The sequence below is a fragment of the Pleurodeles waltl genome, chromosome 2_2 (assembly GCF_031143425.1).
Source record: "Pleurodeles waltl isolate 20211129_DDA chromosome 2_2, aPleWal1.hap1.20221129, whole genome shotgun sequence".
Taxonomy (NCBI): domain Eukaryota; kingdom Metazoa; phylum Chordata; class Amphibia; order Caudata; family Salamandridae; genus Pleurodeles; species Pleurodeles waltl.
In genome coordinates this window covers 112,646,315-112,671,105 of record NC_090439.1, presented here as the reverse complement: position 1 = coordinate 112,671,105, position 24,791 = coordinate 112,646,315, and the positions used below count along the sequence as shown (strand labels likewise).

Here is a 24,791-nt window from a genome sequence, read left to right as displayed (position 1 = left end):
TGCCTCTTGTCTTGGACCAACCCTCCTCTTTCGCATCTGGTTTTGGACCCACTCCCTCCTCCTCTTTTGTCTCTGATTTAGGTCCCAACCCTCCTCCTGTTTTACCTCTGGTCGTGCCCAAGCCCTCCTTTCTTGCCTCTGATCTCCGCCCCCTCCTATTTTGCCTCTGGCTTATCCCACCACCCAATCATGTGGCTTTTTACCCTCTTCTCTTGTTTAGCTACCCTCTCAATACCTCCTGCCTTGCATCTCAGCCGTATCTTTTTTTTTCTTTTTTTTGTGTGTGTCCCTATTCAACCTCCCCGTCCCCATTTAGCTGCAGTCTCTCTGCCTCACCATTTATCTACAACCATTCAATCTGATTTCAAAGTTTCTGCATTACAATTTAGAATGTTAAATAAAAATAAAAGCTCGTGTTTTTTCCTTCAGTTTGCCTAAACTGAACTAATAGCAAGAGGCTTATGGTAGTCAATTTTATTAGCATGTCAGAAAATTCAATCTATCATTTCCTGATCAACAAATACCTCCAAGTTAAAATAGTAACAGCTTAAAATAAAACAAATTAGAATATTGTGGACGTCTGTAGATAAAGCACTGCACCACAGTTTCCTGAACAGCAGTGTTGCTCCATTTATGACCAAAGCTGTTTAATATTAAATGTATAAGTACATGTGTATATAGATAAATCAAGCTTTCTCATCACTTTATTACTAGATTTATAGCATTTCCCTACCTTTGCTGCATTGAGATTTTCACATCTTCAAGAAGAGTTGTAGCATCTGAAATAAAGTTGACTTCAATTATTTTAGGGACGGAGCTGTGAAAGACATAGCTTCTGGGCTTCAGTACAAGCTAAAGTTATAGTAATGTTTTTCATGTGCAATGTAAAAGCTGGAGCTCAAGGTAAATTCCTGTTACATGATGCAGTTTCACATTATCCAGATGGTAAATGCACATGTAATTTCCTTACATCTTAGTCATTTGACCGAATGTATCTAGAACATGCTGCTGTTGAATACTATTCCTCATGAAAGAAATGTTTGTAAGGGTTGAGAGCCAATCGGAAATAAAGTTGCAGTGACAATGAAGTATAATATTACTAACTTGGTCCAATTTAAATGAGTCTAGGAAATGGTTAGCTGAAAAAAATCAATACCCAATTTGCTCTAGACTAACCAATGAAAATTCATGTTGTTGGAGTCGGAACCCCCCAGCTGGATAACAAGTCATATTTTTAAATGCTCCTAGAATGAACACATTAACTCTATTTTGGACATTTTGAATTTCCTCCAGATAATAGCTGCCAATTTGATAAAGGGAAATTATCAAAATTTAGTCATTCGTAAAATTAAAGTTGGAGAGAGAACTTTACAGACTGTTGGGATTTCCATCTACAATCGGATCATTGATTGTGGTCCAGATGGGTTAAAAGTAAGCTTCCGCAATCCAGAACATTTGTATCCAAATATTTAATGGAGGATGTTTTTAGTACAAAGGAACCCTACATTTCCAGCAATGGATCCATTCCTTCAAATACGTTGCAGAGGGGATCCATAGATGGAAGCAATTATGCTTTGAAAAGAATCTCCTGCAAATTTGCAACACTTTGTATAAGGTTTTTAGTGTACAATTTCTAAAAAATAAAAAACTTCCCAGAGTGACATACACATTTGTAGTGAAATCAGAATTTTCTTTAATCCATTTACAAACCAGGTATTTGAAATTTTACATATTGGGCCCATGATGGGAGTCATCTTGGGGTGGTATTGAATGTTAGTGACCGTAATTGTGGTACAGATGACATAATTCCCACAAATCAGGAAAAAATAATTACAGGTCTGTCCTCAAAACAGAATGTATGTAGAAGTCAAACACGGAAGTAATCCCACAGTCCTATCTAATAATGGTGCTGTTGTGTGCACACTGTACCTACTAGTTCAGGTCCTATTAGAAATGGTCTGAGTCTCATATTTTGTGGAGACAAAGTCAATATTACCAAAGGTTATTTGCTGACATGAGTGTACATTGCTGTTTTTTTTTTTTTTTTGTAGGCAGCTTTTGTCCTCTGCATCTGAGGATTTTCTACAAAATCATAAAGTTCACAGCTTCTTCCAGTCCCTCACAATAGATTCTTTGTATCCTCACCGTAAGTAAATGTCTATGTATGTGTGAATGTTAATTATTTTGACTTGAAATGCTGTGGCTCACATCCATAACTTGCATAGCTTTGTATAAGGCTATTTCAAATATTTTACACCAGTAGGCAGTCAATAAAGTACCAAGATTGTATTGTATCTATTAAAAGAGCAAGTATCCCTTCGGACAAAACTGTTTGCATTGCTCCAAAGACCCTACTTGGGCACAGATTTAAAGATTTGGGTGAATATTGTATATGAGTGCAACACAGATGTGTTCTATACAACACTTACAAATAGATGCTAATGATTCAGATTCATAGATATTATTCTTCTGTACAGTTCTGTACACATTATAGGTTTGGTAGGTTTAGCATGTTATAACTCTTGGATTGATTGAGGGCCAGGAGGTGGTATTGGATTTCATTTATGGACCCTTGAGTGGAGGGTGTGGCTCTGCTGTAGCTGTGAATGAAGCTTAAAGTTTAATGTTACATTTTACTCCAAGGTTCCTGCATAAGGATACATTAGTCCATATTGGAAGAGAATGTGATGGTAGAATGGAAGAAGTTCTTGATTATAAGTTTGGGTTTTGTGGAGTTCAGCTTTGGAGAGAACTGTGTCCTCAAGTGTCTAAAGACCAATATAGTTTCAAATCTTAGCTTTTAGGAAAGGTTAAAAAATAGTGCAGTGGAAACCTTTGGTGTCACTTACAAAAGTGTGACAAGAGAAACCAAATGAAATGTCAGCTGATTTGAAGTGATACAAGAGGACCGCTACAGAGTCATGAAGCATCAGTAGGTAGGGGTTAAGCGGTTAAAGAGAGAAACCAGTGGAGACTGAATATGAATGGTTGGCCAGTACAGAAAAACATTTAAATGCTTTATCCTTGATTTCAAGCTAGCCCTGGATCAGGAGTATTATGGGGTTCTTGCCTAAAGTGAAATAGAAATAGAGATTGAGATGAATGTGGATGAAGATAGAGATGCTTTTGATTTGCCAATGGCCTGTTTCTGAGGATTGAAATTTGTGAAAGCCCCTTTGCAGTAGTTTTAAGTAAGGTTAAAGTAAAGTGAGTGAAGCAGCCACCTATAGACGAAGACCACACAACCAAATTAAATCTACTTCTACCGGCATTTCCCACATCGTAGGATTCTCACCGAACAACATGTGGGAACACTGGACACTTCTTTACAAATATTCTTCTAACGTTGTAAGCAACCGCCTGAGTGATGAAGTATCTGAGACCTCCACCTGTGTGACAGGCCAGTTTTAACTGCATTTTCTCTGTAGAAATTACAATATAATTGATACTAAACCACATTGGAGCATATTGTGTAGAAATGTGCTGTATTCTAAAATAAACTAGCTTAAACTGTAACTGCAGAGAAAAATTAAAGGAAAGATGCTAGCCATGTCGAGTTCATTCACTGCACTCAGCATGCACTGCAACTTTAAGAGCGGCAGCAGTTTCCATTACCCAGTATGTACTGTACTGGCAGTTTGCCTCACTGGCTCAATTCTTTTTTTCTCTCCTGTTCGTGCTGACGGGATCTTTCAACACTTCAGTGTTTAAAAACCCATTCTTTTTCTGAAGTTTACTCGGGACACTTTTTTTTGTTTTGTTTTTTAAGACTTTGAGATCTTTGCTGATTTTATTTTTTTTTATATATTTTTTTTTATCGTTGACAGTATTTTATTAACAATGCCTTGACGTTTTGTGAAGTTCACCTTCTGGGGCAAAAAGACTGCTTCTGACCCTCATGGCCTATGTGGGTCTGTAAATCCAATTCGCATTCTGTATAATAATATCCTTTATGTCAAAAAAATGGAAAATAACTCTCTGGGACAAAGGGAATTAGCCTGAGAGGTAAGCTGGAGGAATTTAGAGATGCAGAGAAAAGTAGGAGACCGAGGAAAAGAGGTGGCTTCTTTCTACTGCCCAGACTGCTATGGTTGGAGAAAACGCAAACAGCTGAATTGTTCATGATATTATTGAAAATGTAATTGCACAAGCTGCATACATTTGCACCGCACTCCAAATCTGCATCAACTAACTGGAGACAAAATGTATAATTTTGTACCGATGCATAGGTGTAAATGTCATCAACTGGTATGTTGGTGTAAATGTGATAAATTGCTGTGCATACTTGAAATTTCAAATTAAGTAACAAGGGATCTAAGGAAATTTTCATTGAGATTTGTAAAGTGGGACAAATAGTTTGATACTTGGAGCCTTCAAAGTTCTGTAGCAAATATCTGGGTTTGTGCATATCCATTGGGGTTAGGCGAGGTTTGAATTTGTGTGCCGGTGAGTGCTCACACTCAGCTCGGAAAATACATATGGGTACATGTGTGTAGTTTAGGTGAGTGCTTTTTCATAAGGAGTTAAGTTCTAGTTTTCTCTGGATTTCATAACTTGATTTTCATGAGTAAGATTTTTGCCAGAGCCTGTTTTTATTACACAATAATAAACACCTTGTGACTAACTTTTGTTATGATCCACTAATGCCACTGCAAAGAAGACATTCAGTGGTGGTAATCAGACTGGGGGCCTTTGGACCTGAATCACCAAACAAATGTTTGAGATGTGTCCTGTAAGTAGCAATTAACTTCCACATTCCCACATGCAGCAACAGCTGCACAGGTTCAGTTCTATAGCTTGATTGCATCAGCCATACATTTTAAGATATTTACAGCCGATGAGCTCTGTGCCTTTTCATCTTGTATATAGGTCTAAACAGGCTATTTTCAGTCAGAACAACAAAATTAGTGGTAGGGAGATTGGTGCATTATAATAATTTTATTGTACAAGAAACTCAAATTGATTAGTTTGTGTTTGATACTCTAGGCCACCTGTGTTCTGTGAAAATGCAGCCTGGTTTAGCTTTCTTTGTCAGTGGCAGGGCATCCTCTGGAAATGGGTATATTTCGCAAGCGCAGAAGAAGATATGTAAACTCATAAAACATAGTGGTATTAACAGTAATGCAGGCCTGGGACTTTTTGCTGAATTACTTCAACAAATCTTCATTCATGTTGGGGAGAAGCTAAGGGTGTTTACTAGACAATTGACAAGTGCTGCAACCTTTAGTGTATAACATTGTAGGTTGCCTGCAAGGACCCATATTTAATTTGAATATGATGAATAACGGATCTATATGGAGGGCTAGATAAAACTAATCACATAATAAGTGATAATCCAGGTGACCCGGAACAAATGGCAGCTTATCCCAACACACTGATCTGAATCCTCTTGCATGGTTTGAGCGTATACCACATTATAGCTAGCTTCCTTTAACACCAGTGAATTGTTTCACTTACCTACTTACAATTGGTTTAGTATATTTTATGCTATGCAGAGTTAATTGGCGAGCCCAGTGCTACTTTATTAATGCATTTTATTACTATTGTTATTGTTGGCTGCATGAGTCTTGGAAATATTTGATATTGTTATTGGTTTGTGTAGTTTTCATGTTGTCCAAATAAGTATCAGGTGGCTTTTAGTACGCATAGGCATGAAATAAGGATGATAAAACTGCATAACAGAAGTTCCACCACAGAGTGACACATTTTTTACTGTTAAACATTGATGGGTGGTGTTGGTCACAGTACAAACAACTGTAAAATAAAAGTGAATACTGCTTTTTAAAACAGAAAGTGGAAGCATGTCAAGATAAGGGCGAAACAGGCAACAAATCCCAGCACATGGTATAGAAAGGCTTTGCCCCTAATTCCACTGCCATCCAAAGGTAGTGTCTTACGTCCCTACTAGACTGCTGCAGTGCAAGGCAGTACACCACACAGCTTTTTCATAGTACCTCCTGTTAACTTGAGAACTTGTTAGCAGTATAGAACTTATTGTCACCAAAACCAGAAAATTATTTGTATTTCTAATTTTTTGGTAGTTGTATATAGCATAAACTCTGCCCAAGGCCATCGGAGATAATATTGTACAGGGAAATTGTGATTTAACCAGAATAACAGGATTTTGAGATGTTGAGACTCTAACTTGGTTCCCAGGTTCTAAAGTTTTGAGCTTTGGCCATAATGCCATATCCTCTTGAGATCCGCAGCGTCCGCAGAGCGAGTCTGCATGAAGATTATAAATATTTATAAGTGATTACCCCCTGCGTTACTTCAGCAACGACTGTGGCTAGCAGTCCTGACAATAAATCGACTTACCTCTTGTGCTATCCGAGATGCTTTAGCAAGCATACGTAACCAAGTGGCAGCCATTGCTGTATGCTTGTTTGGAGATTAAAAGGGATTGAAAGCAGCTTGCGAGAGTAGGTGAGAGTAACCAAGGAAGGACCTTCACTACAACTGGGGGAGGTGTGTTGGGAGGTCAGAGAAAGTAACAACAAGAATTGGGCCCAGGTGCAAGCAGAAACGCGGATTGGGGCAGGAGGAGGAGACAGCCTGCCAGCATACATATGCACTCTTAAGGAGAATTACTAGTTAAGGAAGGAAAATAAAGGACCTCGAGAAGCATGCAGCCAGGAAGTTGGACATGGTCCTTGCTCCACAGAACTGGAGAACACAGGAAGAGAGAGGATTTAGAAGGCACTGACCAATGAGAAGCAAGGAAATGAGTGACGTCAAAGCCAACCACTGGTAAGTAATGGGCGGACTCTAAGCCTTTAAAGTTTTTTAAATTATTTTTCTTTTTTTAGAAGACTCATGTAACCGCTCATGTGCAGTCTCAGCCGAGTCATAAGAAGTCTTGGTGGGAGGCTTAGAGGAGAAAAGGTGTTTTTTGTTCCCATTTTTCCTGCAGTGATTCCAAATCATACTAAATAAAAGTGGTTTCTACCCCATCAGTGGCCCTATTATCCACAAGAGCAAGGCCTTCAAACTCTACAACAGCAACAAGTATGATATTCACTCGTATCAAGGCAGAGAACAGACTTGACAATCATACAGGGACAACAATCCAGGAAAATATTGGTGTCAAAATGACATTCTGTCCCTTTTTAAGCTCTCTTATGGCTGTTATTTTTGTATTACAGCTTGGAGTAGTTTGTGTTCTAAGAGCCTTAATATTGCAATAGTTCTGCTAGGCCTGAAAATGTGTAAGACATAATATTCTCTGGGGGCTAAATATATGGTTGCACTACACTACTTAGTTTCATTTTATTTTCATGTGGCTCTGGCCTCTAGGTCCTAATTGTATTGCTACAGACCATGTTTCTTACAAATTATATTTGTATTGTGATGTTCTCTAGGGTTTTTTTTGAGCATTACATTCAACATACTACAAAATATGCTGCACTTGGTCGTCCTATAATGGACCTTCAAAACATACAACCTGCTATTTCTGTCTAAATTATCTCTGGGTTCCCACACTAGGTTAGTGGGGACCCCAAAGAAATAACCCCTCCGTCCATTCAGTGTCTTTTTAACCTCTTATGGCTGGAACTTTTGTTTTTACAGCTAAGCAGTTTGTGTTTTAAGGGTCTTTGTTATATCTTTGCAGTAGGCCTGCTAACCCTGAAAATGTGCAATGCACTACGCCCTCTAGGGGATAAATATATGGTTTCACTGCAATACTTAGTCGTTTTCTTCTCATGTAGTTGTTCCCTTTAGGGACTAATTATATGGTTATGACCATGTTTTTTACAAATGCTGTTTTCATTGTGATGCCCTTTAGGGGACGTTTTGAGCATTACGATTTAATGCGGAGCGTTTATTTCTGATAAAGGTTTTTATTGGGTTTTTAGGATAATTACATGACGATTGTATATGTTTTACTAATCTCGCCTTAGTGCAATTATGACCACGATTCAGGCCAACTTAACATCCTTATTACGCTATGACTGCTTGAACACTTTTGATATGTTTGAGTGACCCTTCTAGTTTATTTCTCTCGTTACTCCTCCGTGGCTGTCTTGTTTTGGGAATTGTCGGCCAGTCAGCAACTCTGATAGTGGTGGGGATGAAAGTGGTATCCTATTGGAATTAGAATGGCAGATTTAAATTAGGATGCTAAATGGCAACCTTTTCATTTGCAGATAGAAGAAAAAGGTAAACTGAAGTGCTTTAGTTATTTGCAGTGCCACTGGAATTATGTGGCAGGAAAAGACCAAATTGGGGCAGGGTTGACCAATATATGTGGCAAAGAAAGTCCAGTTATGAATTTTCAATGCCAATAGCTCTAACTCGAGCAAACGAGAGACCCATTGCATTGCATTGCAAATGCTTGTTTGGATTGGGGGTTTTCAGAAATAGATGTTTGCAAATTAACAAAACTCAGTGTCAACATTATGGGTCCATAGTACGGGCTCCACATTAATGGGAAATGCCATTTTGATGAACTGGTTGAACACATTTCTTTTTACGCCTTGCTCCAGTAACCATAATTCCGTCACTGATCATGATTTAGAAATCTTCTGAGCAGCGAAGACAATGTTTGTTTCCAGAGCTGCTTCCCCTGTCAATCACACCTCACAGGAAATTATCATGCAAACACAATTTGGTATCTAGACTTGACAACCAAATCTTTCATCCCAATGTAAAATCCTTGAACTCTGCATCCTCACTCTTGAGGCCATATAGTATGGACACCTAAAATAACCACTGAACTGTATGAAGTTACCCGAATTTAAAAGACCATCTACCAGATTTTCCCCCGCCTTCAAATGAAAGATGTGCATTTTGGTATATGGACAAAAATAATGATCCCTTATCCATCATGGAAGATGCAATCCTCTCTGACTTCCTGCATTTAGCTGAACCAAGACTGCAATTTTCTTTCTTAAAAGTGCACCTAGCATCTATAACCGCTTAACGTAAAGGACCAAATCAAAGATCTTTTTTTCCCGTAATCCAGAAGGATTAAAGTAGGTCTGTCCTCAACCAGAAGCCTTGCTCTCCTCACCTTAATTGAACTTTGTTGTCTTGAGCCTATTCATAAAGACACATTACTGTATCTTCCATGTAAAGTTGCTTTTTTAGTAGCAGTTAAATCTGCATGACGAGTCAGTAACTGACAGGCCCGTCACCCCTGAGCCTTATTTCGTTTTTCATTAAAACTGCAGTTTTAAGAAGACCACCCTCTTTTCTTCCCAAAGGTTGTATCAGATTTGCCATATAAATTAGTCTTTTTGTATTTTTTTTTCCGCAGTCCTATTTCAACAGCAGAGCTACCACTTCACTCTGTAGATTAGAAAAGAGTTCTAAAAATTGTATGTAGATAAAACCAAATCTGTTAGGAAGACTGCGCATTTGTTAATTATGGTCCTCTCAAAAACAGGGTTAGCCTCATCTGAGCAAACCATAGCCCATTTGTTTATAGCCTGTATTACGTGCTGCTACCAGGTAAGAAATAATCCTTTACCTTGTAGAACACTACTATTGCCAGAAGGAGGACTTCTTGGCAGCTGCATGCAAACAAGGTCCAATACTCTTTGAGAGTGTCAAAGTGGAGATCTTCCAGGATTTCTCCCCCACCAGACTGAAAAGATTCTGCACTTTCCGAGAAGTCACCACCATCCTGCAGGACAAGGGAGTCGGTACAGGTGGTGATAGCCCTTCAGACTTATCTTTCTGTGAGGGAAATAAACCCATATCACCCGCATTGCGGTAGAGGCTCATTCCATAATAGCTCTAATTTTGTTTTCCTCCCAAGCAATGGGATGGACCCATCCCCTAACTCATCAACATCGCCACCTCGTAGGGGTCCTAAGCCACACTCGAGGTGAGCCAAGTGAAGATCCACAAACCCACAGCTGTAGAAAGCCGCCTGAAGCGCTCTGAGCGCCTGCATCACATGCAGCATGAGATCCTTGGCGGGGAGGGGGGAAGAGAGACAACACTGAACTCTGTAATCGGAGTACTGCAGCATTGGCAATGGGCTGGCTCTCTCTCCAGGGGGCCACGATTAACCTGGATGCTGGGACCTCAAAATTTTGCAATGTCTTTCACTTGGCTCTTACAGGGTGTCAGAATATGGAAAGGAGCAGGCTACAGTACCCAGACCACCAACACAGACCCCACCACAGTGGATGAATCGATTTTTTCCAATGTGGGAAACCACAAGTTATATATTGTCACATTGTTGAATAACTCCCCATTCCTTAGGGACATCGTCGCTTATCTTAACTTTCCTACTGCCAATTCCTAGGAGACTCCTGGGCGACTCCTTGATCAAAATAGTGAGCCTCAGTGCTTGAGGGTTGGATGCACCAGGAAAGCGTTTGGCAGTATTTGCCATGCCGAAGGAATCTGAATGTGACCCTCTTGCAGGAAACTCAGTTGTTTAAGAAAGACTCAGGGAGACTTTAATCCAAATGATTCCCATGCCGATACCCATCCTCTGGTCCCAGCAAGAGGTCAGGAGTTTCCATACTCCTTGCTAAAACATACAGGGGCCACGTCACATGGACCCTGGCGGAGATACTGTGTTGGCTTCTCTCCCTGCAAATCATCATGGGAGCCTATAAGTTTACTCTGGCAACACTATATCTTCCCAGTGACCACCAGGAACAATTTTTCATAGCATCTCTCGGCTAGATCCTCGCTTCCTGACAGAGAACTCCTTGTTGGGGGGGACAGAAGGGGGGAGACTTCAATCTGGTGCAGCGCTAATAACTTAACAGGTCCACCCACAGACCAGGGAAAACCTATGGTTTCTCACCCAAGGAATCCCAGTGGTTGTGACGTATGGGCCTCATTGACACCTGGGCCTTCCTCCGCCCCAGGAGTACAACATACTTTACCTTCTCTGCTTCCCATCAGACATATGCCAGACATGATTACTTTCCTGCACTTCATGGATGATGGCTGCAATCACACAGATGGAGATGGGCATCTTGGCTCTGGGACCATGCACTTGTTAGTCTTCTTTTAGGTCCCCTGAATCAAATCAGCACACCCACTTCACAGAGGAGACTAAACAGCAAACTACTCATGTACAACTTCATCCACAAAGCGATCTGAGACGCTATACAGCAATATCTCCAAACCAACGACGACCCTGAACTGCCACCCCCGTTTATCTAGGATATTCCCAAGGTGGTGATTAGAGGAACTATTATAAACCTCTCAGCTCAATGTAATAAGGAAAGGAAAGTGAAGGCAGGTCTTGAGGAACAGGTAGCAGCCCTAGAAAAGCAACACAAGTGAACAGGGGCTCACAGAATTTGCAAGGACCTGACACTGGCCTACAAACCGTTCAGGGCACTAGGTATGGATAGAGCAGAGTACACACTCCTGCACACCAAGCAAAAGTTTTATACTGAAGGCAACAAGGATGGGTGTCTCCTGGCATGTATGCTTATATCCAGGGTCTAGGCAATTAGGATAACAGATATGTCTGGAGGATAGGCAGAGTGGAAAAATGGGGGGATAGTGAGTAGCATCTTTTGAACAATATTATGCCACTCTATACGCTGCAGAGAAGGCAGACCAGGACCGGACAAATGACTACCTATCTGGCATCCACTTTACCACTCTCTCAAACCCAGGTGCAGATACATTAGAGCATATCATCAAGACTAGTGAAGTCTTGGCTGCCATTGCACACCTCCAACCTGGCAAGGCCCCAGGACTCGATGGGTTCACCTACAATTCTTCAAAGCCTTTGGAGAACAATTTGCTCCCTTATTCAACCCCAAACCCTCCCAGCTATGATGCAGGATACAGTAATCTCTAAGCCGGTAAAGGACCTGTCCCAGTGCTCCTCATACTGCCCCATCTCCCCCGACCACCCACCTCCCCCACTCCCCATACACACATGCAAGACCTCATTGACCAAGACCAAACAGGATTTGTACCAGATCAGACCTGCAATGATAACACAAAACGCCTGTTACGCTTAATTGACAAGGCATAATGCATTCACACACCTGCAATCCTGGTGTTGATCATTGCGGAGAAGGTGTTTGATCAGATCCACTGGACCTTCTTGATTCAAGCACTGGACCTAACAGTGCCCTGAACATAAGTCCCTGATCTCCTCAGGGAGTTGGAGGCATTCGGACAGGTGTCTAGCTTAAAGGTCAACATCCACAAATCCCAGATCCTGAATGTCTACACCCCACTGGAAGACAGTTTGTATCTGGAGCAATTGTAGCCTCTACCTTGGGTCATACTCTGGGTCTACTGCCTTTGCCTTAAGATCTGACCCTCATTAGTAAGATTTATTAAGAAGAATTACTTAGACCTCCTCGCCACGGCCCGGCAGAGCTTCAGACCTGGTGGTCTGATGGTCACTCATTGTTGGGGAAACTAGCAGTCAACATAAAACGTCTTACCTCAGATCCTATATGTGATGCAAACGCTGTGACTACAGCCACCTCCTAATGCCTTAGCCAAACTACAACACATAATAGACTACTTCATTTGGAAACCCAGTAAGCCATGGCTGGCGAATAAGAACATACCTGGCAGGTGCAGCCTTGGCGATCCTCACCTAGATAATTACTGTGTAGTGGCACAGCTGAGATGGATGGTGGGATAGTCTAGAATCCCTCTCAGAGAAGCACCCTGCATACATTACTTGGCTGAGAGCTCACACATCCCATCTACCGCAGAGTCCTACAGCTCACATCACCCAAACTTGCAGCAGTGTTTCCTTGTTCTGGACTATTGCCAAATGTTGGTTAGTAAACTGTGGCAGTAATACCCCTCTTCAACATAACACATGCACCGCTCCAGTTTTGAGTTACCCCCACCTTCACCTCCCCAACCCTACATCCTTATTCCATGAATCCTCTTATGTGTTCCTTGAGGATTTTGGTTGAACTCAATAAAAAGACATACCATACATGGACCCAGGAGAGCTTACCATTATTTTTAAAGCATTCCGAGCTCGAGCTGTATGCTCTTCAGCAGAAGTGCAGGGGCCCCTTATTGTGGTTGTTTCTAAGGCTGTATTTTGTGGTCTGAAGAGTGTTGTTTGGAATAGTTATCCTTTATTTTAAACACTTGAGAAAATAATTGTGCATTGCTGTGTTTGTATTGATAAAGATTACTTTGGAATATGGTTGTTTACTTAAATTGACATCTCTTTATCTTGCTACTTTGCTAGTAAAATAAAAAAAAGACCTCAAATTCTAAAAAAAAAAAAAAAAAAACAGAAATGCTAGTGATATAGTTAGGTGAAAATATCAACTAAAATGTAACATTTGAAAATCAAACACTGAAATTCACCAGTTAACTGATGTAGCTGTAACTTGTGCCCTCGCCATGCCCTGCTTATGACCTTGCGTGTTACAGTACTCATGAAATGTTCTATGACTTAATTAATAACATAATTAATGACATCTGAAATTACATCATTGATGACAATAATGCATGCCTGGGTGCATAAGATGTTCTCTCTGCCAGATGTCCTGCTTATTGGCTTGCACTCGTATTAAAGCCTTTCCAGTGCAGGTCCTTTTTGTTCTAATGCAGCAGGGCTCTCACTCTTCTAGACAGCTTCTCACTACTGAGATACGTTAAACTCTGATATTTCCACAGTGGTAGCCCCGTTCATAGCATATGTAGCTGTAGAGGCACATACCGTGCACACTCCTGCCATCTAGTGTTGGACTCAGAACTCTAAAGACTTCAATGAAGAGAATCTGTAAAAGTCTGTCTCCTCCTCTTTTCGACAATGCACATTGGCACATAATCAGTGTTTGATTTCTCCTACTGCAGGCCCTCCACCACCACCCATCCTTCTAGTTCAGATGTGCAGAGAGCTCAGAGGTCATTGTGTCTCTTACACACTTTTTAGGTCCTCACCGTTGAATTTTGACTCTGACATATAGAGAAAATAGTCTGTGTTCTGGTGACTTGATATTATTCTACATCACCGGACACCTTTGGAGGACCGCCAGCTACTGCTTTGGGCTGTTCGAGAGACAACTCCACTAACACCAAGACTCTTCTTGGAAATGCCTTGTATCCCCTGTGGTTGCTGCCTTTCTTAAAACAACTTCAGCATTGTCTGACGTGAAGACTGCACCAGTGTTACCTGTGAAAGACCTAACTACATTAATCTTTAGTTACATAGCCGTTTTTTGGGCATCAATGTAAGAATCACAAGTGGTGTTCATCCTTACCTTTTTATTTGACTATTAAAGGTATACACCCCCAGCAAGCTTGGGAATAGTTCTCTTATTTCCACGTATTGAACATAAGCCGCTGTTCTGAGGAAACCTTGCCAGCCCCAGGGGTTGAAAAGCTTTGACACAACTAATCAGGGAAACTGGGACTCGTATGAACATTTAATAGTAGATATTCAATCCTTCTGAACTACCATTAGTTTGGCCACAGTTTACATAAAGACAGCTCATGTCTTTGATCAGTGTGATTTAGAATGGGACCCCTAAGCACTAGATTTGTGTTGATCCATGCAACTGAATACATATGCAGCACAATCGAGTCTGTGATTTCATTGCAGTTTTAGTAACAAAATGAGTCTCCATTTTTACTTGTATTTCTATTTGCATCACTTTACTCATTTTCACTGCTTATAATGGTGAAGGTTATTTGTGCACCAACGGTGATTGAAACCAAAAGTTCATATTTATAATTGTTACATGCTTGTTAGTTTTGTTTGAAATAAGTACATACAAATAGCATGTTCCTGAATGTGCAAAACAAAGTTCATTAAATACATTTTAAGAAAATCTTTCTTTTAAGTCCTGTTTTCCTCATTTCACATATCGGTTCTGGTCACATTGTACATTTCATTTTGTTAAATGTTTCAGCATAAGTAAGAAGTTGTGTGTTTTGATTGATCTACTCCATCTAAGGGCTTCAATCATCCTCACTGAAATCATTGTTGAAGGCACCAAAGGCCAGTGCTGAAGACTGTCTACATCAAAAGCTTAGCTGCGTATCTGAGGAATTTTGAGCACCAATTCTACCAGACTCTAAGAGGAACTCGACTCTATTCAAATGCATCTCTTTATTCACCATCTCACTAGGAAAATATTGGCAAAACTAGCTCTGCTTAAGCCCTTGGACACTTCTTCGCAAGAGAATGTTTGCTTTTGGAGGAAAAACCCACCTCATAGGCCTCTCCAGAGTTGGGACTGAGGAAACGCATGGACAGGAGTACAAGGCTTCTTTCTATGTACCACCTCTGCCTTCTCAGCTTCCAAAACCTCCACCACCATTGTAGGAAGTTGGCTCTGTATATACTATTTCAAAGTGAGAGATAGTGTGCACAGAGTCCAAGGGTTCCCCTTAGAGGTTGATAGTGGCAAAATTAGATAATACTAATACTCTATTCTGTGGTAGTGTGGTCGAGCAGTAGGCTTATCAGAGGGTAGTGTTAGCATTTGTTGTACACACACAGGCAGTAAATGAGAACACACACTCAGACTTAACTCCAGGCCTATAGGCTTTTATATAGAAAAATATTATTTTCTTAATTTATTTTAGAACTACAAGATTCAGAATTCAAGTAAGTACATAAATTGTAAGGTACTTGGCATAGATAGGTATGGAACTTTGAATTAAAACAGTAATGTACACAGTTTTGGCAAAAATGGCAAATAGCTATTTTAGAAGAGGACACAGTGCAAACACCAACAGTTCCTGGGGGAGGTAAGTATTGGTTAGTTTCTCAGGTAAGTAAAGCACTTAAATGTTCAGTTTCCCATTGACACAGGCAGCCCACCATTGGGGGTTCAAGGCAACCCCAAACACCCAGCAGCACAGGGCCGGTCCGGTGCAGAGGTCAAAGTAGGGCCCAAATAGCATAGGTGCCTATGGAGACCAGGGGTGCTCTGGTTCCAGTCTGCTGGTAGATAACTACCTGTGTCCTCGGGATGGGGGGGGGGGGGTCACTCTGTCGATGCAGGCAGGGCACAGGCTGGCTTCTCGGGCCAGCCACTGACTGGGTAAGGAGGGAGGCCGCCTGTTGGTCACTCCTGCACCAGTAGTTGGTTTCTCTTGGGCCTGGGAGCTGTGGGTGCAGCGCTTCTCCCAGGCGTTGGGTTCTTTGTTACTGGGCTGTCGGGGGGAGGGGGGGAGCCTCTGGATCCTCTATGCATCGCTGTGGGGGTGCAGGGAGGTTGTCTCAGGGTGTCCACATCGTTGGAGTCTCCTAGAGGTCCTCTCTGTGATGTTGGTTCTTCTGGACGTGAGCCATGGGCGTCGGGTGCAGTGTGGGGACTCACGTTTTCAGGAGTGAGGCCCTTTAAAGATGGTTTCTTGGTTGCTTTTTGGACAGAGCTGCTGTCCACAGGAGTTTCTTGGTCCTTCGGGTTCAGGGCAGTTGTTGGAGGTCGCTGGTCCCTGTCGGATGCGTTGCTGTGCAGGTTCTTTGAGTCTGGAGACAGGCCGGTAGGGCTGGGGCCACGCCAGTTGTCGTCTCTGTGGGGCTTTCAGGTCAGCAGTACTTCTTGTTGCAGATCGTTGGGAATCTGTTTTCCTGGGTTCAGGGTTGCCCCTAAATACTCAATTTAGGGGTGTGTTTAGGGCTGGAGAGCAGTAGCCAATGGCTACTGTCCCGGAGGGTGGCTACACCCTTTTTGTGCCACCTCCCTCTGGGGAGGGGGGCACATCCCTAATCCTATTGAGAGGAAATCCTCGAAAGCAAGATTGAGGATTTTCTAAGGCTGGGGTCACCTCAGCTCAGGACACCTTAGGGGCTGTCCTGGCTGGAGGTGTGACTCCTTGTTTTTCGCATTATCTCCCCTGGACTTGCCGCCAAAAGTGGGGGCTGTGTCCTGGGGGTGGGGCATCTCCACTAGCTGGAGTGCCCTGGGCCATTGTACCATGAAGCCTGAGCCTTTGAGGCTCACTACTAGGTGTTACAGTTCCTGCAGGTGGGAGGTGTGAAGAAGCTCCACCCAGTGTAGGCTTTGTTTCTGACCTCAGAGCACAAAGGCTCTCACCCCATGTGGTCAAACTCGTCTCAGTGGCAGGCTGGCACCGATCAGTCAGTCCTGCACTGAAGGATTGGGTAAAATACAGGGGGCATCTCTTAAGATGCCCTCTGTGTGCACTTAGTAATACATCCAGCACTGGCATCAGTGTGGGTTTATTATTCTGATACTAAACTTCCCATTATTCAGTGTAGCCATTATTGAGCTGTGGAGTTAGTTTTGACAAACTCCCAAACCATATACTTAATATGGCCACCCTGTACTTACAATGTCTAAGAATAGACTTAGACACTGTAGGGGCATATTGCTCTCTCAGCTGTGCCCTTACCTGTGGTATAGTGCACCCTGCCTTAGGGCTTCCAGGCCTGCTAGAGGGGTGACTTACCTATGCCACAGTCAGTGTTGTGTGAGGGGGATGCCATGTCGACTTATCCTTTTTCTCCCCACCAACACACACAATATGGAATGGCAGTGTGCATGTATTAGGTGAAGGGTCCTGTAGGCTGGCACAACACATGTTGCAGTCCTTAGGGACCTCCCCTGGTCACAGGGCCCTAGTTACCACTGGTAACTTTTACAAGAGACTGATCTGTGCCAGGGGTGTGCCAAATGTGGAAACACTGGTAAATTTTTAGTGATAAGAACACTGGGGCCTGGTTAGCATCAATATCAGGCAAAACGTGGAGGGGTAACTGCAACAAGGAGCCATTTTCCTACAACCACGCTCAGGCACACGACCTCCTTTTCCTCCACTAGTCACATGAAAGGTCTCGACACACCTTTTTCCTATCCTGGCAACCTTTATGACTCTTATCAGCCCAGAAGTCTAGCCCTTCGATACATGGTCCACTAATGTCTCTGGGTAGGATCACACTCCAGTGGTCATCATGACTTGGAACACTACCTGCTTAGGCCATCCCTTTCGCATGTATGATGCAGTCATTCAGAGGTCTGCTGTATCATATGTTGTAGTATCCAAAAAGTGATGGATTAGCCTGGCAGTTCGGTCTGGACTCTTTCTATTGGAGCAGGGTCAAGACTGATATGCACATGGCTAGGTCAAACAGTTGGCATAGTGTGCAAAAATAACAATGGACTAGGATGCAGTTCGAGTGAATCCCAATGGCTGAGATTAAAGAAGGCATTCCATCCATCAGGTTTTTTTTGTTTTTTTTAAATACTTTTGAGATTAAGCAGCAGCAGTTGACTGTATTTAATCTGGCAGTTGAGGTGGTGGATGTCATCTTTGCTGCCATGCGCTCTTCCACTAAATCAATTTGTTGTACACTGGAACGAGTTTGTACCCTGGTATGGTATCAAATAAGGCCTTGTATTGTACACTATTAAAGGTTATTTGCGAGCCCTTTCGGATCGACAAACCGTCCTTCAAATCAACTACTGTGATGAGGTTTAGAAAGGTTTGACATGTTTCCTCTCAGTTTGTGATGCTATAGTGGGACCTTAATTTGGTCTTAACCTTTCTCATGTGTGCACCCTTCAGGCCGATGCATAGCTTCTTGCTGCATCTCCTGACTGTCTTCCTCATTACCATTACTTCAGTAAGTCACATAAATGAGTGGGGCAGCTGCCCTATACCACCTTTTTTGTTGGACAAACTGGTGCTGAGGGTCCCAGCAAACTTCGTGGATAACATCATGACTCTCTTCTATGCTGGGCAATTTATCACTCTAACAGCATTGTTTGCTCCCTCCTCCCTCGAAAGAGGTGGAAAGATATAAACTTTATTGATCATACCAAAGAACACCATGTGAACAATCACATTTTTTAGTGGTTTCCAGGGCAAAAAGGCATATATAGTTTACAAAAGGACCCTGATGATGTGGATAGACCTCGGTATTAAGATGTGCTGCATACTGGCAAAGAAGTGGGCAGTGGGAAAGGCAAAAGGATCTACCACTGTTATGTGGAGTTCCTGTCTTTGACAGCTGACAATCTGTGTTTTGGAGGTTATTTCATACGTTCTTGAAGCACTAGACTTCTGACAGGTCTGATAGGAAAAATATTTCGCCTGGTCAGTCCTGCAAGACTTTTGATATGAGTTCACTTCACAGTTCCTTTGCTTGGGTAGGTGAGGCATCTGTTGTTTAAAAAGTATCCCTTAGAAAAACAACTTAGTTACTTCAATTAACTTTTTCTGTTGGATGATACATCTGACTGCTGATTCTTCCCTGACCTGCATCTCCCTGTTCTGTTGAGTGGCCTGTTTTTTACGTTTGAAAGGTCCCAAATTAGGAATCTGCATATTGGCACCAACAATTATTCCCATTCCACATCTCAGGATGCGGAGAAGGAGAAGATAGAAACAAATGTCAGCGCACAATAGTTGTTCTTATATGCATCTTGCTTAGTCATTTCTGGGGAGGTATAAAGCCAACGCAGATCCACCTAGCATGTGTGAGGGAAGTGCTGGAGCAAAGTTTCTGGATCCGGTTTGGCGTCTAAGTTGTGAAATCTGCTGTTACAGCATCTATAACAAAGACAAATAACTTGTTTGTTTGATCTAAGCTTCCTTAATGTTGGTTATTCCTCACATACTATGAGGCATGCATGCATTGCTAATACATAATCACTTTCTTTGCGAGGTGTCTGACCTCTGCTAAACTTAGCAACCTCACATTCTCACGGTGTGTATTAATACTTCAGGATGCTTTCCCTTATTTATAATTACAATTAAAAGTAAATGTAAAAGTCCCTTTGAGATTATATTTTATTTGTTTCCTGCAGATCATTTATCGCACTCTTTGAAGTCAAAAACATGTGGAAAATTTGAGGACAGTTCTGAGGCATCGAGCCCCGAAGATGGTAGGTGAAATGTTAAAGATTGCATAGATGTTTCTAATTCATTCAGTAAATATAGTACTTGAGCTACAGTAAAATATTTCCTCCATTACGAAAATTGGTAGTAAAGTTACTGTATGTACCAGCACACTGGATGGCTAGATGCTAAATAAAATTGAAAGCATAATCAGACTCCAAGCAGAAAACACACATTAAGACACCCCCTGACTAATTAAGTATGTTTATTAATTTACATCCAATTCTGTAGCTGCTTCAATTTTCATTTAGTCAGTCACTTGAAGGGAGCTGTCTCCAGTCTTTCAACAAACACATAATATTGATAGAAATTATCTTTTCCCTCATTACAGCGAGAATCTACACACACACACACACACGGCTATTTGGGGAATCACTAATCGCAATGGAATAAGTTATAATTTTGAACAGCAACAGAAAATGTTGACTGCTAAATTTAACCTTAGTATCACTCCGGCTAGGCCATGTGTAAAGGGATAATGTTGGTACCTAAGATGATTTATAAAATTACGTACACCCTGTTTTCTAGGGGGAAATCGGTGTAAATCCTTTGGCATTTTATTTAATTTCCTCACCCGCAGCAGCAGTTATAATTGATACTGGAATTAATGTGAAAACATAGTGTTTGAAGTGTTTAAAGTAAGTGCAGGAAATAGTGTAAACACAATAGGACTAATTAATGCAAAACAAAATAAATACATAAATGCTACAAACTGTAAAACTAATTCCATATACAGGTTGGAAATAGAACTGTGGTTTCAAGCTTTAGGTTATATACCTAGTAATAGAGTTGATGTATAGTACGTTTTTTTTTTTTTGGGAAACGGAATTTGTTAGTTTGTATCACAATGCTAGTTAATCTGGTACATTTCAAAGAGTTTGCTGGGTATGTCCGCTCAATTACATAGTAGTAACATCAATGTAATGTCCCCTCTCTATCACCCCTAACCCCCGACCTGCACCGTGTACCGGTCACAAGATTCACCAGGGTATCCAGCTGGTCTCTGGAGTGAGGGCCGACTGGACTTCAGGTCCTTCCCCTCCGGAACATGCCCTCCTTTTTAAAAGGCTGTGTCAGGCATCCCCGACTATTTAGGGCTCCTCAGGTCTCCATACTGCTTCCCCTTCTGGGATTGACACTGCTGCATAAGGTTCACGGTTTCTCACACATTCCACTAAACTCTCCCACCCACAAGCCACCTCCATGGATCCCCAGGCGCTCTTGGCGTTTTAAAATAGGACTCCTCCTTCATAGCATTCGAGTTCCCTACGCCAAGCACTCACTCTGGGCCCTGGATTTGATTTCCAATTCTGGGTAAATTCTCACTTCACCGCAACCATGGGCAGATCAATAAACTGACTAGTAACTTTCGTTTTGGCCGGACGGGGAGCCAATGCAACAGGCACAGTCCAGGTGAGCGTTTGTACCTGCCTCTGAGTGATATCAGCCACATAGCTTGTAACCCCTTTAAGTTTTCGGCCAAGTAAGGCCAGGACCACAACATATGATTAGCATCCACTCCCATAAGACTGTGTCAAGGTGCGTGCCACTCCTGCTGCATGAAGGATCTTGTTAATTCTACTCGGGGAGAAGTATGCCCTATGAAGGATATAGAAATTTATCAGTTTGAAATAAGCATTTCTTGACACCTTCGGAGTACCCCTCAGTATCTTCCCCAAATTGCTTTCTGCAGTCTGACTCCCAAGTCCCCCTCCCACTTCTCACCGAGCATATCTGGGGGTGTTCATCATATCGGACCAGAGGGCCCTGTAGAACCAGAAGACTGCCTTAAACCCTCAAGAAGTCATACAGATAAGACAATAGCTCTGGTATGTAGTTTGGTTCTGCAAGTCTTAACCTTACTTTGTTTCCCCAGGGCAGACAACACTGCTCTATATAACAGAAGGTGTCCCTGTGGGATATCAAACTACTCCTGCAATTCCTCAAATGGGATCAACACCTCCGCTTGGTGCAAGTCCCCCTCCCTGGTGATGCCTGCCTCCATCCAACTCTTCCCCCCTCCCTTACCCTCTCCCATGTAGGGCAGTACTTCTAGGATTGATACGGACACCTTTAGGGAATCGGGGCTCTGGGTGTGAATTGTTTGCATACATCTCAACCAGTATTGTTCCAGCACCTTAAAAACTTCGAAATCCTTTACTGCAGGGCACCTGGAGGCCCAGAAGAATGACGGTGCAACTGGAGAATCTCAGGCACAAATGGTCACGCCTCTGGCGTCTTGTCCTGTCTGATTTGCAGCCACTATGTCAACCACTGCACCTGTGTTGCTAGATAGGTCTCTGGGTCTGGAACTGCTAAGCCCCCATCCGTAACCGGTCGCTTCTGTTTCACCAGCGCCACTCTGAGGCAGGTGCAGGTTCTGAAAGTTCCCTTGTGGAACAAGAAGTGGTAAAACAAAAACAAAAAAGTTATAAAAAGTTGATAGTGCAACCATTTTGATAATTGCATTGCGACCTGCCACTGATAGGGGCAACGTTTATATACAGGCAATGTTTTCTAAAAGTCCACACTGGAGTGGTGGAATGGAACCGCCGTCCTCACATTCCCATTTAACAAATCACTGGCATCATGGTATATCTTTGCACCTAAATATTGTAAGAAGCGAGGCTCCCACAGCTGAGCTCCCAGGCCCACAGGTGTGTGCAATATCCCGCACATTGGCAACAGTTTATACTTCAGCCAGTTCACCCCAGCCGGGCATGTCTCCAAACCGGTCGAATAGTCCCTCTGTGCCAGCTAGTTCCAAAGTAACGACCTGCTAGAACAGGAGTGGTTTGCCAGCTTATAACACAATGTAGTGTAGTCTTCTGGACCTAACGGCTGTGGAAATACATCCCCCCTCGTATTGCACGCTAACGGTTTCATGGCTAATACAAATGGCAACATAAATAGTGGGCATCCTGGATGTGTGCCTCGTCCCACCACATATTCCTCGGATAATATTCCTTCCATTATTACACAGGCCGTGGATCGAAAATATAACAGCCTGGTCCATTTAATAAAGCCTTTCCCCCAGTTTCAATTTTCGCAGTCACTTGTAGAGAAAATCCATCTCTAAGCTAACAAAAGCTTTTTCTTGGTCTACTGCTAAGACTGCTACCTACTGATTGCCATGGAGGTTATCCCTTATCAGTGCCAAGCACTGCCAGATGTTGATCTCTGTACTGCGGCCCAGAATAAATCCTGCTTGGTCAGTGTGAACTAGTTTCAACATATATGGCAGAAGCCAGCACTGACTTGGGATTTTATAGGCAACGTTTTGCATTGATAGCGGCCTACAGAATTGTCTGTCATGCGGAGGGTGGATAGGTTTTAATATAGGAATCCTCAATGTAATGCTTGTAGTATTTTGCAGCTGTCCCCTTTCTCACGCCGATTTATAGAACTCCACTAATTTGGGTGCCAGTGTTTCCATGTAAGTTACGTAAAATTCAACAGGGAGGCCAGACCGTCCATACCTCAGACATGTCTCAATGCCAGTGTTCCGCAAAGTCAGTCCTGGAGAGCCGGGTCCATGCCAGATTTTTAGCGTATCCACATTTAGAAAAAAGATGTTTCAGAAATCTACATTTTTCTAAATGTGGATATGCTAAAAATCTGGCATGGACCTGGCTGTCCAAGACCGACTTTGCAGAACCCTGCCCCAAGCCATACTTTTCAGGGCTGCTCTTATTACCGGCAACGTTATGTCATCCCCTTAACTTTCGGCATCATTCTGCGTGAGCGTCAGCTTTTGTAGGTGTTCCAAATAGGTATCTATCTCCTGCAGAGCTGGGGCTTGAATACCCGCTTAGAAGAATGCATAGTAGGCCCGAAAGCTGTCATTATTGGTGCCTGGTCTGTACAACCTCTCTCCCTGGTCAGAGTCCAACTCTAATATCATGGAGCCTCACTTCGTAGGATGCGCCAGACAAGCCAAGAACTAGCCAGCTTTGTGTCTCTCTGCATGTGCCCGGGTCATATATGCACAGTAATCGAAACATGAGTTTCTCTATCTGACTTGCTAGAAATTCCTTAGCCTCCAGCATCGTTGGTTGAGGTTCCCATGCCATCTATTCTCTATTTGTCTCAGTATCTCCTCCTGAGTTTCCACTACTTGCAGCAGAGTGCACTGCACTCCAACTGCCTCGGCTGTACATTTCCCTTGGACTACTGCCCTAAAGGCATCCTATTTGAGCACTGGTGTTGACGCCATTTCCTGATTCTCAAAGTATTCTCTAATACTCTGTAAGGAAATGCCTCCTTGGCATGGTTACCCCCTGACTTTTTGCCTTTGCTGATGCTATGTTTTGATTTGAAAGTGTGCTGAGGCCTGCTAACCAGGCCACAGCACCAGTGTTCTTTCCCTAACCTGTACTTTTGTTTTCACAATTGGCACACCCTGGCATCCAGGTAAGTCCCTTGTAACTGGTACCCCTGGTACCAAGGGCCCTGATGCCAGGGAAGGTCTCTAAGGGCTGCAGCATATCTTATGCCACCCTGGGGACCCCCCACTCAGCACAGACACACTGCTTGCCAGCTTGTGTGTGCTGGTGAGGACAAAACAAGTAAGTCGACATGGCACTCCCCTCAGGGTGCCATGCCAACCTCACACTGCCTATGCAGTATAGATAAGTCACCCCTCTAGCAGGCCTTACAGCCCTAAGGCAGGGTGCACTATACCATAGGTGAGGGCACCAGTGCATGAGCACTGTGCCCCTACAGTGTCTAAGCAAAACCTTAGACATTGTAAGTGCAGGGTAGCCATAAGAGTATATGGTCTGGGAGTCTGTCAAACACGAACTCCACAGCACCATAATGGCTACACGGAAAACTGGGAAGTTTGGTATCAAACTTCTCAGCACAATAAATGCACACTGATGCCAGTGTACATTTTATTGTAAAATACACCCCAGAGGGGACCTTAGAGGTGCCCCCTGAAACCTTAACCAACTACCCGTGTAGGCTGACTGGTTTTAGCAGCCTGC

The 24,791-nt window shown here is 42.7% G+C and overlaps 1 protein-coding gene across 1 annotated transcript in view; it reads left to right on the top strand.

Moving 5' to 3' along the window:
• Positions 1–24,791, top strand: part of ZCCHC2 (zinc finger CCHC-type containing 2) — a 362,663-nt gene that overhangs the window by 127,100 nt on the left and 210,772 nt on the right. Inside the window, exons 6-7 of the mRNA XM_069219490.1 lie at positions 2,052–2,146; positions 19,713–19,790. Of these exons, the coding sequence (XP_069075591.1) occupies positions 2,052–2,146; positions 19,713–19,790 (173 nt within the window). The remainder of the gene's footprint in view (positions 1–2,051; positions 2,147–19,712; positions 19,791–24,791) is intronic.